At 44.2% G+C, this 19272-nt stretch overlaps 1 protein-coding gene across 1 annotated transcript in view; it reads right to left on the minus strand.

The window, feature by feature from the left end:
* ADAMTS5 (ADAM metallopeptidase with thrombospondin type 1 motif 5) overlaps positions 1–15205 on the minus strand; it is a 45181-nt gene extending 29976 nt beyond the window's left edge. The window contains exons 1-2 of the mRNA XM_072806647.1: positions 13953–15205; positions 3125–3257 (exon numbers count right to left, since the gene is read on the minus strand). Coding sequence (XP_072662748.1) covers positions 3125–3257; positions 13953–15068 — 1249 coding nt within the window. The 5' untranslated portion in view covers positions 15069–15205. The remainder of the gene's footprint in view (positions 1–3124; positions 3258–13952) is intronic.
* Positions 15206–19272: the final 4067 nt, after the last annotated feature.

Genomic DNA, 19272 nt, shown 5'->3' on the forward strand with positions numbered 1-19272 from the left:
AGCAGACTCAAAGCACTCTAGCAAAACTGAGGTCACTTCCCAACCTGGAAAGTGGTAAGTGCCTAATAAAAGGGACAGGAGGAAATTACGTGAGAAGAAAGGAGTGGAATTAGAATCCAGAGCATGGTTAGCTTAGACCCATGGTTTCATGCAACAATCTAAAAATAAAACACTGGAAGCAGATCAGTGAGCAGTATTATTACCAAAAATCACACTGGCTACAGAGGCACAGTGTCTGTAATCACAGACAGATGATTAGGAAATATTTTGGGAGGTTATTGTCTCTAATTTCTTTAAGGCTCATAGTTTGTAACACATGCTCACAATATTTAGGCAAAAAGTGAAATTAGAGAATTATAAAGCAATTAGAAAATAAAGCGAATGAAAGCCAGATCCGCTTACGAAAGGGAAATTAACCCCAAATCTTAAATATCTCTGATTTGGCTATAGGTAATGCAGAAAGACAAATTAAGTAGGCAGTGTTTGACTGAAGAATGGATCCTAGAGAATTCTAAAGAAGGAAATAAGAGCTGGCCCAACCAAGAAATTAAAGGGAACCCAGGGCATAGTCATGGATCAAAGATTCAGGCTGGATTTTTCACAGAGAAGCCTACATTTTCTCCTGCACTGTTCCCTTGTAAAATTGTCCAATACTGTTAAGAAAAGTTCTTACTGTACATATATGGCTTTAATAAGACATTAGTTCTCACCAGCACCTGTCTTCCTACCTTTCAGACTGTAAGGTCTGCCTATGTCAATCCTTGGTTTAGGAATTCCGGAGGGCTGGGAAAGGTGATAGTGGAAGGTACTTCATGGCAGCCCAGTTGCCTTGAGAGTGAGTGCAAAGAAGGTGCATTTACTGCCACGATGGTATTCTTACAGAGAAACTTCCCAAATGCTATCAATGTGTGAGCACAGATCACTGCAGGTTAAAGGAAGAAGTAGCCCTTCCCTCAAGAAATCTATAATCCCTTCTGCAGAAGATCAGGATTTAGGGTTTGTAATCTTACGGATGCTTGATGCCACAATTCAACTATGTTGTTTACCCAGTCTGAAACAGACTCGCCTCTGCCTACCCAGGGATTTAGAACCTTTCTTTTGGAACTTTCATGACTCTGAACAATTGCTGGTGTACTTTTGAAACCATCTCTGCTTAATTACAATCCTCCTGATATTTGGGCTAATTCTTCTTAGCCTCCACTGCACATTCTGAATGTTGCCTTGGGCAGCTCTTGTGTTTCTCCCACTTACTCACTCATGTACCTACATAGATATGTAATAAATAGTGACTAAGGACCTATACTGAGCTGTATTATTTTATCAGCTAATAGGTACGAATGAGAGATAGCTGAAAACATATTCGCAGGCCAGGAGTTCAGATGGCATATGTGTTTTAAGATTTTTTTTTTATTTACTTATTCATAGAGACACACACACAGAAAGAGAGAGAGAGAGGCAGAGACACAGGCAGAGGGAGAAGCAGGCTCCATGCGGGGAGCCCGACGCGGGACTCGATCCCGGGTCTCCAGGATCACAGCCTGGGCTGCAGGCGGCGCTAAACTGCTGTGCCACAGGGGCTGCCCTGGCATATGTGTTTTAAAAAGCTTTTCAGGTATGCTAAGTCTTTTAGAGCAGCAGAAGAGAGAGTCATGTGTCATCATCAGTCCCCTTCTAGTCAAGAGACAGAGATTCGATGTCTGAATCTCTTGCATGAGACAAAGAGGAGACCGTGGAAGCAGGAATGGGACTCCATCTTCAAGCTAAAGAAGTCCAACTAATAACGTGTTAAGTTAAATTATATCAGTTGGATGGTTATTCATGCTAAGGCTTTATGTTTGTGTGTTTTTTTTTTTTTTTCCTTAGATGGTAAGAAGAGTGTCAGTTAAGAAAATTAAGGTTGTGATTAATACTTAAGAATTGAAATTTAACTACCGATTGCTATTTCACTGCTGCAATATACTGCCTTACACAATTACATCTTTGAAGTTATTTTAACTTTCCAAAGAAAATATAGCAGCTAGAAATCTACCCCTTGTGAAACGGTCTCTGCCTACTACTAGGAATGTGAAAAAAGCAGCTTTCGTTTCTATTTAAAAGTTATGATTTTAGGTTAAAAACTGAATCCACTTAATAAAAATGCAGCAAAAAAGCATCAGACCATATTTTGCTCCAAAAAGGATGATGCTAAAAGGTGATACATACATTTAAAATGAAATAAGCTAGTTAACTAAAAAGCAAAAACAGAAGTGTGAGTGTAAATAACAGCTGGTATCTATGACCTACCTAATTTGTCCCTGAAATAACTCCATGAAATCAGCACCATTACTCCTAAATTTCAGATATGAAAACAAGCTTTGAGAGTTTAAATAATAAGACCCACGTGACACAGTAGAAAGTACTCTAGCAAGCAGTGAGCCCAGATGTGTCTGATTCTAATGTCTAATTCTAAGTACTAAAGTGTGCATATGCCTAGGAGCCTGGCTCATCGCTTGAGAAGTACATTTATTAACTGGTGGGATATATTTCAACAAGGAATTCAGTGCTAAATCTCTAATTTTAAGATTTAGGTGTGTTTCCTTCGGCTCGCAAATCGGGTGACATTTGACATTTGAACCCTGTTGCCTGCAGGTCTTGGTTTCGCTATCTTTGCTATTAAAAAAGGAGAAAGGATTATTTGCCATAAGCTATTGTTTACCTGTGACAGGAGCTCGTATCACTCACAATGGAATAAACATGACAAATTTCTGTGCAAACTGATTCGCCTTGGATGAGTCAGTAGAGAGCCCTGAGTAACTTTTAAGAGGGACATCCCTGCATTCCATAATCAACTGTGACAAATTCCATCTAAGAGTCATTGCTGGATGCTTAAAAAGACAGGAGCAGTAGCAATTTTCTTTTAAACTTCTAAATGACACTGTCAGAAAGGAAACATCTACCGTGTGCCTGACTTTGCCTTCCTCCCCCCCAACTAGTTAACCCTAAAAGTGCAAATATAAACAAATTTAATCCCCAACAGTCCATCTGAACCTGGAGAAATCTGGAATTAATTGCCAAGTATTTGGGTTCCCGTTGCAGCTGTTACGAGTGTTTGATTTGGCGAGGGAAGGGAAAAGGCGCTGCATACCAATTTCGTGAGCCACGGTGAAAGCTGCATGGAGGCCATCATCTTCAATCACAGCACAGCTGCGCTCCGGAGAACATATGGTCCCGACGTCTGCCATTCCCAGGGTGTCACATGAATGATGCCCACATAAATCCTGCCCAGGAGAAAGAAAGAAATCGTTAAAATCAATTCACATCCAGAAGGAGCCACCTTGTAGAGCCACTTGCTCACTCCAAACAGCAAGGGTGGGATATGTCTATGGTAGCACCTGTTCAGCTCTTGAAATGCACCAAAGACAAACTAATGGCATCGGTTCTTCTACACTTCTCTGGGCCCCGGAGGCACAGAAGATGTCCTATGATTTTGGCTTGTCCCTTAAAACAGCAGCCACAGCTTTCCGAAAGTGGTACCGCATATGTGCAGGCACATATGTCAGGGATCACTTTCACATCTAGTCAGGCTTACTGAAGCCCTAATATCCTGGCCTAAATTCATGCTAAATTTATCAGAAGCCTGGCCTAATAATTTATTTTCCATCACAGGAGCAAACTGCAACCACTTATTAGTGACAAAATATTAGTGTATCAGTAATTGGAATGGGAAACTCCGTTGTAATCCAAAAGCGTAATTCCTTGAAAGATCATCTCTTAATTTCCAAATAGAGCTGTAATTTCATAGGTTGTGTCTTCAAAAATGTATGCACTTTAACTCCTAGCATTTTATGCAGATTGAAGATGTAGACCTCATGCAGATTTCTTCATCTGATCAACGCGCAGAAAATATATGTAATATGTTGTGTTTATGTAAGTGAGTGTATGCATTTTTTTTCTGGTGAGAAGTTGTATGGCTCTTAAGAGATTCTCAACGAAAAACATGATCACACATTCTTAAAACGATCATTAAAAAATGATTGATTTGGATGAAGGAGAGATCACAAGACGATTTTAAGTTATGAATTATAAAGAGAAGATATAACCCAGATTTTCTGACATGATAGATTTGTGATGATAAGCTTTCCCCTATACGCTACTTGAGTATTAAAAGGCACTAAAACTTCTTGCACTTGACTACTGTTTTCAATGACAATTAATTATCATTGTGTTCGTTTGCATCCAAAAAAGCAAGACAGTATCTTAGTAAGCCATAAGTAAATAATTATAGAAGGAAAGGATTTTTTAAAAAAACATCAATTATTGGATACCTGGGTGGCTCATTCAGTTAAGCATCTGCCCTCAGCTCAGGTCGTGATCCCAAGGTCCTGAGATTGAACCCCATGTCAGGCTCCCTGCTCAGAGGGGTGTTGGCCCCTCCCTCCCTCTCTCTGTCTCTCTCCTCACTTGTTCTCGCTCTCTCAAATAAATAAATAAATTCTTTAAAAAAATCAGTTATTATGAAAGATGACAATTTACCGGTTGTGATGATAGCTACCATCTTTGTGTCCCCAATGACCACAATGTCTGGCTTAGGCTACAAACTCAAAGAATTGAGGTAAATTGTACTTAATTGATTTACTTAATCGAGGTAAATTGTAACACAGTTAGATGCAATACAGACCTCGCGCATCTTCAATATGCCAAATGCTAGCAAGATCTCAACAGATTCCTGGAAGTCAGCACAAGATGTTATGACTACATAACCAATGTCACCTAGTCAATGTCAACTCTTCTAATTCTTCCCTGTGTTGCTGCAAAAAAATCCACCCAACGCAAAAAATATTAAAAGAGATAACCCTATGATCTTCTCTCTAGTACATTTTCAGGTCCTTATTGTATTCCATATATTATGAGATCCCAGCTGTGATGAATTACATTGCTGCCACCATGTTATTACAGCTTCAGACAGTGGAAATCTCGGCCAAGTAGCCTTGGTGAATCAAGTCACCAAACCAGCAATAGCCTCCCCAAGTTTCCTGTGTATCCTCATATGTCATCCCGTGGGATCTCAAATTACAGCTGTTGAGAACAAATTAGTAGTTTTTAAAATTGAAATTGGAACACACTTTTGCATAATAATCAGTCTTTGAGATAATAATATAGTACAATACATTTTTAATCCAGCTTTTCTCCAATCATTTCAGTAACGTTAAGACGAAAGACTCAGTTGTCATTGCTAGACACCATAGGTTATTTCTGTACACATTTTTTAAAAAGAAGATTTATGTTTATTTTCACAATTTGGGGTTCGTTATCCTCAAATAATAAAATGCAAGAATTGTTTCCCTTCTTACTCCATATGTCATTAATAAGCTCAGATGAAGAGCCACAGTGAATGGAAATGACCCTCCTGTTCTGAATAGCGTTTAAACTGGATTCTTACTTAATATCTCTCTGTTTGCTGGTAGCAATTGCTCATTAGAGGCTATCAATTCTCCTTGTTATCCTTGAATTGCATTAAATGCATTTGGCCCTTTGCCATAGAAATGTGTGCATGTGACAAAATTATGAACAGAAGCAGTTGTTATTTTTTTAACCACACTGATTAAACCCCTTGACGACATGGCCATACTCTATATATTTTTGTAACTGTAATTATGTAAACTGGCAACCTCTCAATTCCATTCACACAATTTCAAACCTTAGCAACACCGTTATTGTTGAATCCTCAAGATTTACAGTGCATGTCTGTATTTCTTTGTGATCCAATGTTCATTTCAATGTATTAAGTCTTGTGCATCAAATTATTAAGAATACAGGCTATCACACTCATATCTATTTGCTGGTGGAGATTTATAACAACATTTACAGGTGCAAGCCTTATTTGAAGTTTGTAGGTTTTTTTTTGTTTTGTTTTGTTTTGTTTTGTTTTTTAATTCAGAACAGGAGTAAGGATACTATAGGGGCAATGGCATCTGTCTATCTAATCTATCTATTATCCATCCATCCATCCATCCAACCATCCAACCATCTTATGGGTTTGGAGGTAGGGAGACTAAAAAAGTGTGCATTACATATGCTACCTACATAAAAGGTAATTAAATTACAAGTGCTAAATAAAATAAAATAAAATAAAATAAATTACAAGTGCTGACAAAACTTCTTCTGCTTGGTCAATTTAAAATCTGAAAGTAAGTTATATCTTCTTATGTCAAAGATGGTTCTTTTCATGCAAGATCAAAATCTTATCACTATGGTGTAGATAGCAATGCAAAGGAAGATTTAGTAATGGGAGGATTGCAAAAGTATGCAGAGACTTAACAGGTGGGCTTGTGGTGTTGGCCAGGAGATATGGCTGGGACATTGTATCTAACTCAAAAATAGAGCTGAGACGGTCAACAAGACTTGACAAGGAGGTCATTGACATGAGACCATTCATCAAGTGTGGCCATTTAGAGGATTACGAATATGTCAATATCTGATTTGTCATGGAATTTAGAAGGAGTAGTAGCACCCACATCTATTCGTGTGGATGGAGTAGGAGGCAGGGAACAACAACATCTACTTGAGAAGTAGATGCCCAGAAGATAGTACAATTTAGCAAATCCCGGTGGTGAGCACTGGGTGGGGAAAATGAACCAAGCAGACATAAGAATATGCAAAGTGAAATGAGTAATGGGAGCTATAGGATTTCTCGCTTTGACTGGGAGGTTGGTCTTTCAAGCAGCATAAATATGCTGAGGGAAGGAGCCAAAAGAAACACAAGGTGAGAAGAGCAAAAATCATCACAGTTGCAGCAATGGCAGTTCAAATTAACCAAGAATACCTTGTATGGTGGAATGTGAAATTAAATAACAGCAACTTCTGTTTCTATTGACATCACCACCTCATAAGGGCAAGCATGGAGCTCAAGAGAAGGGCACAGAAGGAGGTTAAACTAGCCTTCGATGTCTGTCTCTCTTCCCAATTTTTATGAAGAGGGATTAGCGATAGAAGAATTATTTTGTTGTGGTACATATTTTAATCATATGTATTATACAAACATGCACTTACATACCATACTTCATATTTATCCTATGCATTCAATTCTTGAGGTGTCATCTGCCTTTCTGGCTACCTTTATAGCAATCCCCAATAATAGAGCTCTTGATTTAGATCCCAAGAGAAACTGTATTAATCATGCCTGTTAGTCTGACCATTATAATTGCCCATGTTATACAATCCCTATCTGTGCTTCTGGATAAAACTAGGTAATATCAAACATACAGAGTCCAGCTGATTTAGGGACCAAGGGATCCAGGTTCGTTTATTCCTAAAACAATGACTGTGCGCCCACAATCTGCTGATGCTATACTAAGTGCTGACACTGTGAAAAATAAATAAGATCTGACCTTGACCTTAAGAAACATCATGATCTAGTGAGCAAAACAGATATGCCAAGAGGGAAGCAGATTACGACATGCTATTTTGCACAGATTTTTGAGGGAATGCAGAAGAGGAACGGACAAAGTCTCCTTGAGTGAATCAATAAAAGGGTCTCCAAGGAGGTAACTAGATATTGAGGGATGATTAGAAGTCTGATGGTCTTACAGGAATGGTGTCCTAACTAGGAAAGCCTGGCCAATACATCACGGAATGGTAAAAGGCAAGTTCTATTTTGGGGAAAGACAGGAAATTTGCCATGACTGGAGAATATAGGATTTGTTGTGTGGAAGGCAATCAGGGGAAGCTGGAAAGACCATCTGGGTCCCGAGTTCCAAGATGGGACATTTTGTCTGTAAACATAAAAAAGGGGAAGAGGAAGGCAGCAAGTTAAGGATTGAGTGGGGAGGAGATGCTTGAAAGAGTCATTTTGGTGATCAGGAATGGAAGCTAATCAGACACAGTAAATACAAAGCAGATCACTTTTTAATTCTAATGCTATTAGTGAGAGTCATTACATAAGTTGTTTATATGCTTTGAGACAAAGTTGCCTCATCATTAACATAAGGAATTTGGACCAGGTGATCTCTACATCTTTCCAACTATACCTGTGATGGTATTAAATGAAAACACTCCAATTTATAGGTGGAAAAAACTAAAGCTCGGGGTGGTAAGTATCCAAAGTTGCAAACTTGAGACTGGTGAAGTCAAAATTCAAACCTATATCTAAACACCCCAATTCTTGAATCACCTTCACCATGGTACTGGTAAATCATCACATGTGTTTTTCTGGACACCACTGTTGTCTTTTATATTTATAATCTGTGCCTGGTCAAGTAAATTCCTTTCCTGAGACAAACACTATGGCATGATCTTTATCTTTACAGTGTGTTTGGTAAAACTCGGTAATTTAGAAGCATACTGAATTTACAAAATGCCCTGAGAAATATATTCCAGAAAAGAAGGAAATGGAAGTACTGGATAAGAAACCTGGACATCTTTTTCTTGCACCTCTCTCTCTCTCTCTCTCTCCTGATGCATCTGACTGGCCACTGTAAGTCATGGATTCCATCAGCCAGATGTCTCAGGTAACGGGCTACTCCTCATTTCCTTCCATTATTCCTTCCTGCCTGCATCATCATCCAAGGCTCTAACCAGTCCCTTTGTCTCCCATAACTCTCCTGCCTGTATGCTGTAGTCAATTACCTTCTAGAGCCCAGATCTGATTAGCCTGCACAATGCATTCAATCTTGCCCAATGCAAACCAGGCTTCCTGTCAGCCTCCTCTGCACTGCTATGTCCCCTCTTGTCCACTATTTGTGTATCTTATCAATACTTTGTTACCAAACCTTAGCCCATTCCTTCTGCTGGAAAGGCTTAATTAATTCACCTCCACTTCATTTTAAAATTTCTTGATTTGAACTCTACTTCTCAATTTCTAGTTCAGTGTTTAAATTTTGAACATCTCAAGTCTCCTCCAGGTTACTGAAATAGCCTGCAAAGGCTATCCCCCAGGGTTGAGTTCAATTACTCATGTTGGAAGGCTCATTCCAGAATACGCTTCTGGTCACTACTGTTTTCTTTCCACAGATTCCCGCTGGATTTATATTTTAAACTCTTAAGTGAGGTGCTTTGGCCTAACCTGTGTCTTCCTACCAAAACTCAAATTCATATGCTGAAGCCTTAATTCCCAATGTGACTATATTTAGAGGCAGGGCCCTTAAGAAGGTAATTAAGGTTAAATGAGATCATAAGGGTGGGGTCCTGATCCAATAGGATTAGCCTCCTTAGAAGAAAAGAACTTGAGATCTCTCTCTCTCTCTCTCTCACACATGACATACAGTTTCTTCTATGAGCTAGTTGTTAACATCTTCTCTAGACTATATTCTGTTACCCTTCTGCCCTCATATTGTCGATAATATCACTTCTAACCACCTACATTTCACATGGTGCCCCTGGGCCACTGCACAGGATAGCTGGGCAAGTCTGCAATGCCTATCTCCTCCTCATGGATGTGGCTAACTTCTAGACCTTCTTCCAAATTGAGCTCAGATGGTTTAGGCAACCTTCTAATGTACTTGCGTGATATCTAATGATCACACGTATCATAAAAATCATGCTATACAAGAATTATCCATTTCCTTACCTGTTTCCTGGAACAGATTCTTAGGAAAGGGGTCACATCTCAAATTTCTGAATCCCTCTCTGCTTATTAGAAACATATTGATTGAATAAATTAGTTACAGTATTTTGTTAAGAGAGTACTAGACAGGACTATTATGTCTCTGCCATTTGTCAGTTATTACTCTTAGGAAACTACCTCTTTTCATGAATGTCTTTGTCCAATTACAATGATAGTATGGTTGCATATTATCGAAAGGATTAATTGTAAAATGGTTTATGATTATGGGTTGTACATAAGAAATGCTCAGTAAGACCTGCCTGAATCCAAATAAATCTATCCATGCTTTGAGTGCTGATTCAATTGTACATCTGTAGTGAAACCTATATAAAGTTCCATAGGCAGAATTGATTACTCTTCCCGTCTCTTTTCAGAGACTTTGTTTCTAACTCGGCCACAACATTTACTCAAGTTTTCCTAACGGTAGAGGTATTTATGTCTGCATCTGCTTTCTTTCTCCTGGTGATAAGCCCAGGTGGGCAGGGAGAAGGTATATTCCATCTTGCTGCCTTCAGCTGCACAAATGAGTGCCTCCCACATAGAAGGTGTTCAGAATGAGAGAGAGAATGACATAGTCCTGAGTGTTGTGCTGTGTTGTCTCTAATCGACATTAGATTTTTTTCAGAATATCCTTCACTTTATTTATTTATTTATCCATTGAGATATAATCGACTTGTTATATTAGTTTTAGGTGTACAACACGATTTGATATATGTCTATGTTGTGAAATGATCACCACAATAAGTCTAGTTAATATCCATCACTATGCATAGTTAGAATTTCTTTTCTTGTGATGAGAACCTTTAAGATCTATTCTCTTAGCAATTTGCAATTTACATTGTTTTTAAAATGTCAACTAGAGCTGTTTAATCTGTTCCCAGTCTTCCCATTTCTGAGTTATTTAGATTTTTATTGATTGGGATTAATCTATAGGCTAGGAATCCTGGCTAAGAGTTCACTTCAGACTTTAAAAGGGATTTGAACTCAAATATGCAATGGGATTAGTCAATCCAGTCAGCAAGCAAATAAGAGACAGTACTTGCTGCTGCTTCCTCCTAGCTTCTGGTTTCCCCTCAGGGCTCCCTATTGTCACAACCTAACAAGGGACTGGCTGGTAGAGGAGGAATGCTCTCTGTGGGGTCCTTCCCCAGCACTGCAAGGCAAAACATAAAAGAGAGGTGTTAGCCGAGAGACGATTGCCAATTAACTGGCACAATCATAGTTAATGTAGGTGAATGGGCCTTGTATGTTACAGAGTCTGTAGCTGGTTCATTTTTAATCCAGTACTTTTGATCCATGTGAAGTTTGGGATGAGGGGGGGTTAAACAACCTCCAATTTTGTCATCCGGCAGGTAAGGATATGGTTTCTAAAAAAAGGCTCCATGGTCTCCAAAGTGGGTTTAAGAGTTTGTCTTTAAAGAACCTATTTTAAAATAAAAGAGGAAGCCAGGGACAAGGAAAGGATTCTGGAAAGCAAAATTAAATCCTGGGGAGATCAGATTTCTACTGTTTGATGGCAGAAGTGGTGTGAATTCCAGCATGAGTGCTATTCCAGAATGAAAACGGCTCCTATGCCAGAAAATTGACTGGTGCTAAGTTTCTCTAATTAGAGTACCGGGGTACTGTAAAGTGTGTCAGTTTGATAAAAGAATTACTAGCACTCCCAGACGCAACGTTCAAGGTGGCCTAGGCTAGTAAACAGGGGTGGAAAACATATCCTCACACATTTGCTTCATGCCCGAAAAACAAGCAATTTAAGAGAAGACATCTGGACACAAAATTTGAACAGTGCTCAGAGCCCATCAAAACATGGATTTGATGGCTTGGCGTCTGGCTGCTAAGCAACGTTACTTCTTACATTCAAAACAGAGTTGTAAAAGTAGGACCCTGGTGCCAACTCAGGGTATTTCTCATTGAAAAAAAAAAAAAAATGTAGCCATGAACGTTTTTCTTAGGTCTTAAGATATCTGATTTCTCTGGTAGAAGAGCTCAGATGATTTCTGCTCTAGTCCTCTTATTTTCCACATTCTGAAGTATTAGATGGAGCTTAACTTGACATTTTGAAGCACTCTTAATGGATGCCACTAAGGGTTTTGTAATAATTTTCTCAGCCCCCTAATCAACAACATTCTTTTACATTGAGTATATATATTCACAATACACATGCTTTTTCAAATATTTGGTTCCCCTCAAGTTAGATGTATATACCAGAGGACCAACCGCAAGCTAAATGAGATTTGCTTTACCAAAAGTATGCTTCTGCTTGGCAGGGAGGCCAGGGAGGGCCCGTGTAAAATATTTTCCATGTGCAGACTAGTTTGGAAAATGTATGTTATTATAATACTTATTAACATTAAGATAGGCTAATTTCTTTCTTCCTTGCTTTTATCTACTTAAAATGTACTGATATGTTTCAGAGCTTGGAAAATAGGAATTGTTAGCTACCCAGATAAAACAAACACCCAGAAAAAGCGGTAGATCATTCAGAACCACTGACTAGCTTTTCCTTTTTTTCTGGGAAGCAGTTAGGAAAATGATGGGGCAGGAGGTAGGGAGGAATGGGGTCTTCTATTAATTTGTGTTGGTCTTAAAAGTTATGGAATGTGCATTTGTATTCAAAAATGTGCATCTGTATTCAAAAATGAAAGTGAACTATTAAAATGACCTACTCTTTGGAGTAGTGTGCCTACAAAAGTATTTTTTTCCTCTGTCTTTAGAGAACTTCCTTCCACAAACTCTCTGAAGCCTTCTTCTTGGCAGCTTCTTGTGATGCAGCAAAGCAAGAAATCCAGACGTGGAAAACTGCTTACCAAAAAAAAAAAAAAAAAAAGACTTGGAAACCAAATAAGACAGGGCTAGTTTTACAGGAGAACTTCACTTCATATGGAAGGCTACAAAATGAATGCCCTTCCGTTTCAAAGATTAATGTAGCGCGGAGAAATTAAAGGATGGTTTTTAGATCACTTAATGAGAAGAAAGATTTTCCATTGTGCATAGCATCATGTGCTGCCAGGTTCTTCCTAAACGGTTGCCCTCTGGCACCTTTGTTTACATGTGGTTTTCATTTATGTCTACCCCACGGACCACAAGTGTTTCTCCATTCCAAATTTATCAACACTCTTCCTTTATACCAGGGGTGTCTTAGTAAAAACAGGGAATTAGGTAGTAGAGCTGCAGGATTCTGAAGCTTTCTGCAAGCCATCAGTGCATTTGCTATCCTAGCTCTGGTTGCTCCGATTCGTACCATGCTTTTGCATGATATTTCAAAATTTCAAATCCTTCAGCTACCCTGGATGGATCCCAAACATTTAAAGAATGAGGTTTAGAAGGGAGTTCTTACCAGGCATCTGAGAGGCATGACTTCAAGCTGCCAATCAGAGGCGAGTCACGAGGTGGGTTTCAGAGCTCTGAACAAGCCAGACTGACAAACCAGCCCAGACTCTGGGTCTGAGTACGCTCAACGTGGTGAGGGAATGACTGGGCAGACAGATACCGTGTTCTTCCCAGAACCTCTGGGCCTGTGAAGATCAGTTTCTTTCCCTTCCTGTAACCATCTTTCTTAAAAGAGGGAAATCCTGGGCAAACATTCCTTCCTCATGTCTTGACTCTTTGCCCAGATCTTTCCACACTGGGGCTTCAGAAACATATTCCTCTGAAACCCAAACACGCAATCTGGTTGTGACCCTTCGCTGGTAGTTCCGGAGGGACAGGCACTGCTTGGGTGACTGGAAGACTAGGCAAAGGAGTTGCAAAGGCACCTGACGAGGTTAGGTTTCTGTATCCTCCCTGCCCTCCTGAACTCCGTCCTTCTCTGGAAACCGAGATTGATTCCACAAGGTGAACATGTAAGAACTCCATTAAGGAGCCAGATCGGAAAAAATCTTTGGATTTTTTTCCTTTGGAAAGTCCTTCCTCAACTTCTGTCACAGAATTGGCTCAAGTAAGAAGGTATGGATCCTTGACAAAGGAAGGGCGTGGATAAAAAGTGACATTCGTCTCAAATGTCAAGAAGAAAGATTCCCCATTCCGAAGACACACTTGCTTTCCCCCTCTTCCCATTTAGCTACGCACATTTCCCCCAAGCATTCTAGCCCCCTTCTAATCCTATTTATGCATCCAGGACACCAGGTCTCAGTATCCTGCCTGATGGATAGAAACTCAAGGAAGGTCTAGTCATTTGGGGCCAGGAACTGACTACAGGAGCTGCGCTGAGGACTGGCTGGGTTTCCCCGCAACGAGCAGTTAAATCCCTGGTGACAGCAGGTGTGTGGGAGCAGCAAGGCCTTCAGGGGGCCCGAACCTCGACCTACCTGCCTCCCTCCACCAGCGCTGCTCGCTCGCTCGCCCGGGCCGCCCCGCAGGCTGCACTTACCTCTCTCGTAAACAGGATGGCCGCGTCGTAGTGCTCCTCGTGGTCATCCCCCAGCTGGTTGTGCTGATGCTGCCACTTGCAAAAGTTCTTGAGAGTGGTGGCCGCGTTCTTGCTCACCTCCAGGCTCTTGTCCTTGTCACCCAGCACCACCACCTTCACCACGGCCAGGCGGATGTGGTTCTCGATGCTGGCGTGGCTGTACAGCCTGTTGGCGATGGAGGCCAGGGTCAGCAGGTAATGCTGCAGGCCCCGGCCATACATCCGCGCCATGGACGCGTCTGCCACCAGGAGAAGCTCCACCTGGCGGGCCCGGGAGATGGAGCGGCGCCGCCGCCGCCACCACGTCTGGGGTCCCCGGCCCCCATCCGGGGAGGCCGCCGGCGGGGCCGGGAACGGCGGGGCCGGCGACCAGCGTGGGTCCGGGCTGCTGTGCGCGGGGGGGCGCTCGCGAGGCCCCGGCGGGGACGCGGGAGTCTCGCAGCTGGTGCGCGGCGGCAGGGCCTCGAAGCTGAAGCCCTCGCGGGTGTAGACGTGCAGGATGCGCGGGGACCCGTCCCCGTACACTCGCTCGGCCTCGGCCCCGGCCCCGGCCCCGGCCCACGGCCCGCGCAGCAGCGGCTTTAGGGTGTAGCGCGCGTGCCTCACGGCGAAGAAGCCGTCGAGCCCACCGCAGAGGTCCAAGACGGCCAGCGAGCGGGGGCTGCCGTCCACCGTGCCGCGGTAGAAGCAGTGGTCCCGGTGGCGCCGGGGCGCACCCGGGCCGCGTCCTGCAGGCGCAGAGCCAGCGGCGCCCACCGAGCCATCTCGCTCCAGGTCCAGGAGGAACCTCCGGCCGCCCGCGTAGACGAGGTAGCCCACCTTGCCGCCGCCCGCGTAGATCTGGTCGACGTTCTGCACCAGCCCGCTGCTCCTGCGCTGCGGCGCCAGGGGGTGCGGGTGGCCCGGAGGCTCGGCCGGCTCCCGCGCCTCCTCCCCCTGCCGCCGGCGGGGCTGGGCGGCCGCTGCTGCAGCCCAAGGCTGCCCGGCTTTATCCTGGGCAGGTGCCGCGGCGGGGCCGGCCGCGACCGGGGGCAGGCGGAGCGCGCCCAGCAGCAGGGACGCCCACCCGAGCAGCATAGTGCGCTGCCCGCGGGGAGGGGCCGCGCCACGGGGACTTGATGGGTATCTGTTACTCGCTCTGGAAGTCACCGGGGCGGGAGGTGGGGGCGCGCACACACACACACGCACACACACACACACACACGCACTGGCTTGCAAGGTCGAGTCAAGTGTCGGAAGGACGGGGACCCGGCGGCAGCGCCAGCCTGTCCCGGGCCTCAGTGCCAGCGTGCGAACTTTTCTTTGTTGCTTTGCAAAATGTTGGGATTGGTGCTCCGAGAAGAGGGGGGGAAAAATTTAAGACAAGAAAAGCCGGGCTCTGGGGCTTCCGCAAGTATGAGGAAGGTGGTGGTGGTGGTGGTGGTGGTGGTGGGGGTCAGGGGGTGGGGGACAAGAACAACAACCAATCCAACCCCAAATGCAGCCACTAGCGCCGCACGAAGAAAAAAGTAAGGCTGGTGCCGCGCACCCGGCGGGCAACTGGTGCGCGCTGCCTCCCGCCCCCTGCTGCTCTGCACCCGCCGGCAGCGGGGGTCCAAGCTCCGGAGCCCGCTCCCTTTCTTATTTTGTGGGTTTCCTTGACTCTACGAGCACCAGGAGGAGGAAAGGAAAGAGAGGGGGGAAAGCCATAAAAATTAAAGGAAAAAACGCAAGAGGCGGCCTGCGGGGAGCCAGTGGAGCGGCGCGTCCGGGTCCCTTCGGATGCAGCGTCTTCCTGCCGCCGTCATCCCCAGTCGGCCGCTGCGAGCGCCGAGAGCAGCGCGAGCGCTGTGAAGATGCGAGGAGGTGGAACAATGAATTTATAGCGGCATGCCATCCTGCAATGGCAATTTCAACAATTCGTCACTGCAAGCTGCCTCTTAAAGGGAGAGCTTCCCCCACCCCTCCCACCCTTCCCGGTCCGCGCCTAATCAGACGGGGGAGGGCGGGCGAGGGGGGTGATCGAGGAAAGGGAGACCGGGAAGGACCCGGCGAGGTGGAAGGAGGGACGAGGGGAGGGAGCAAGGGCGACTGGGGGGGGGGGGGGGAGGGAGTATTGGGGTAAGAAAAACAGATTTCCTTGGCCTCATTTAAAGCCACAGTGGCTCCGGGGTTGTCTGATTATTTCACAACCAATCGGGGTTGGCTAACCCCGGCTTACCTCATCTCCCGAAAGGGGGTGTTTTGGTGTTTTTTTTTTTTTTTTTTTTTTTTTTAAGTTACTGAGACATTTCTAGCCTCTCCTTGCCTCCTTCTCGCCCGCTTTCCTTTCCCTCGGTAGGAAGTTCCTGCCCCAAGTTCTCCGGTCCCCGCGCGCCCGTGCGCTCCCGGGGCGCGCGGACCTGGCGACTCCGCGCACCGGCCCAGGGCTTCGGGCTTCCCGTGCGCCCCCCTCGGCCCGCGCTCTTCTCGCCTCCTCCCGCCTCCTCCCGCCGCCCGGGGGCCGGGTGTCCGCGGTGCTCACGCCCTGGCCTTCGCGTCGGGACGCTCTTTGGGTTCGGGCTCCGGGGACTGACTTCCCGCAGCCACCAGCAGGGGGGCCGGGCCGGGCCGGGAGAGCGCGCGGTGCCCCCGCAGGGCGCCCCTGCCCCGGGCCCTCCGCGCCTCTGTGCGCGAGCCCCCGGCTGCCCCGGCCCCGCGCGCCGTTCACCGGTGCCCGCAAGGCGCCCTTTGCTCCTGGGTCATTGGAACTTCCTCCGCTTTGCTTTAAGAAGGCAGGGCGAGAAAGAGTTAATAACTGTGGCAGAAAACTGAGCTTTTTCTTTTTTTCTTTGTCATAAAATTAAAAAAAAAAATTGTGCCCACACTTTCTCTTCTTCCTCCTGCTTAAATGGGAATTAGATACCCAGATGTGTATTGATCTGTCCTAAAACCGCTCATCGCTCCAGGCCCTGACCTACCATCAATATTCTCAGAAATCCTTATTAGGAGAAAAAAAAAAAAAAAAAAGGAAAGAAAAGACTGGGGCAGAGCGGGGTGCAGGTGGGTGCTTATTAGTAGGTGAGTGGCATGGTCACTGAGACTAGATTTTTCCTTTGTTTCCTCTAATTATCAACTCTAACAGGAAGGAAGGAAGGACAATCCCAGGACGTCCTAGCCAGCGATCTGGGAATGGTTAGAAGGTCTACGACTGAAGAGCAGCAGCACCTGCCACCCTCCTTCATTCTTCCCGCTAATTAGTGAATATTCAGTATGATTAGCACAGTCTTGTCTTCCTTACCTTTAATTTACAGAGATGAGGAGGAGAGCAGGGGTGCTTCTGTGGAACCCAGGCTGCAGGTGGTTCCCCCAGATCTGATCACTTTTTCAGGGAGAAGACCAGAGGGTCCTGGGGTGACTGGAGGTTCTGGGAGTGGGAGTGGTGGTGAAGGGCAGGTGGGAATCTCAGACCTGCCGCAGTGATGCGCCTTGGCCAGTGCCTAGAGCACCCTCTGGAGTCAGGCATCTGGGAGGCAGAGTGAAGGCATATCCTGAGGATTAGTCCCCCCCCCCCCCCCCCCCCCCCCCCCCCCCCCGTCTGTGTGTATAAATGATTGTTGGGGACCGCTGGCCAACCAACAGCCCCTAGTGGATTCCGACCTACCTCCAGACTTGGTAGGAAATTGCTATTGCTTAAGGCCATTTTTCGCCCCCCCCCCCCCCCCCCCCCCCCGCCTTTTTTCCCCACAACCCTTCAGTCTCTCTGTGGTCAATAGCCCAAAGCCAATCCTACCAGCTGGATGTTGTGAGGAACCAGAGATATTCAGGATCAGGATGTAAAGGGGAACCCAGATTCCAGCAGTCTTCTCTGTCCCTCCAACAGCCTTCAAGCCTCGAGGTCCTGATGTCTATGGAGAGCAAACAACTTCCTCTTCTTCTTCTTCTTCCTTCTTCTTCTTCTTCTTCTTCTTCTTCTTCTTCTTCTTCTTCTTCTTCTTCTTCTTCTTCTTCTTCTTCTTCTTCTTCCTCCTCCTCCTCCTCCTCCTCCTCCTCCTCCTCTTCTTCTTCTTCTTCTTCACACCAACTTCACTGAAAAGTAGTCCAATTTTTGGCACTAAACACCATCTCTAAAACAACTTTGATTTAGTAATTTTAACCATGTCATCATCGTTAATCTCAATGGATCATTTTGAGAGATAAGCATTTTGGATGACAGTCGCTTACACTCATTAACTATCCTTACTTGCATTCACAGACAGGAGCGGTCTTATTTAGCATTTATGGGAATTCCAGCTGAATTTTCTTCTTTGTGAAAGTTTTTCTCTTTCAAAAAAAACTGTATTTCTCAGTAAATCACACACCCATAAATTACATTTATGCCTTTAAATGTAATTACATAGTGACATTTGTACTCAGATTATTCAAATGTTTAGAAATATGTTGGAGACCAGGACAGAAGCAGATAAAGCTCCAAACATGAGTATCAAGTACTAAATATTTATTAGAACACATATTCGCAAAGAAAAGTGCTAATACAGCATATAAATATAACGAGTAAATTCTTACATATTGAGAAAATTTCTTCTTGGGTATAATTTTTGTTTTTCTGTGAAAGTAACTTGGCTACTTTAGGGAAGTTCATTTGGTAATACTTTTCAAATATTACCCTAGTGGATTAAGATGAAGTGCTATGTTCCAGAACAATGAATGTCTTGTCAGTCCAAGGAAGTAATTTGCACTGGATGAGAGTAGTCCAAAGTTTTATTTTCTTTTTACAGTAGAAAGCTAAAATATATTAGCAATCCTGTTAGGTGGACTCATTGCTACTTCAGTCTTTCATTATTCTAAAAAAAAAAAAATCACCTTTATTTGTGCATTTTTCATGAGAACATTTTACTGCATTTATGGAGGATGTGATCACACCTGATATATAATTTTACATTTTCCAAAAGGAAGTGAGACTTCCTATGCCAGACCGTTACAGTGGGAAGTTACCTTGGAGATCATGTAAGGCAACTTCCTCCATCTACTAATGAGAAGATGGGAATAGAGACCACAGTGATTACCAGTGGATAAAAAGTCCACTAGTGGCCAGCTCTCCTAAATCCTAAAGACTTTACTCCCTCAATGATTGGTGTTCAATCTATAATACCTCTTAAAATCTATCCAGTTTAACAAATATCCGTTGAGGGCTGGCTGCCAAGTGCTGCGTGAAGTTCTCTGGAGGTGTATAAACCTGGATAACTCATGATTAATGTTCAGAGAAGCTCACAGTTCAGAGATGGAATCAATCATACCAGAAGATACTTGGAGTCCAAGCTGG

This window comes from Canis lupus, chromosome 30, assembly GCF_048164855.1.
Source record: "Canis lupus baileyi chromosome 30, mCanLup2.hap1, whole genome shotgun sequence".
In the NCBI taxonomy this organism is placed as follows: Eukaryota; Metazoa; Chordata; class Mammalia; order Carnivora; family Canidae; genus Canis; species Canis lupus.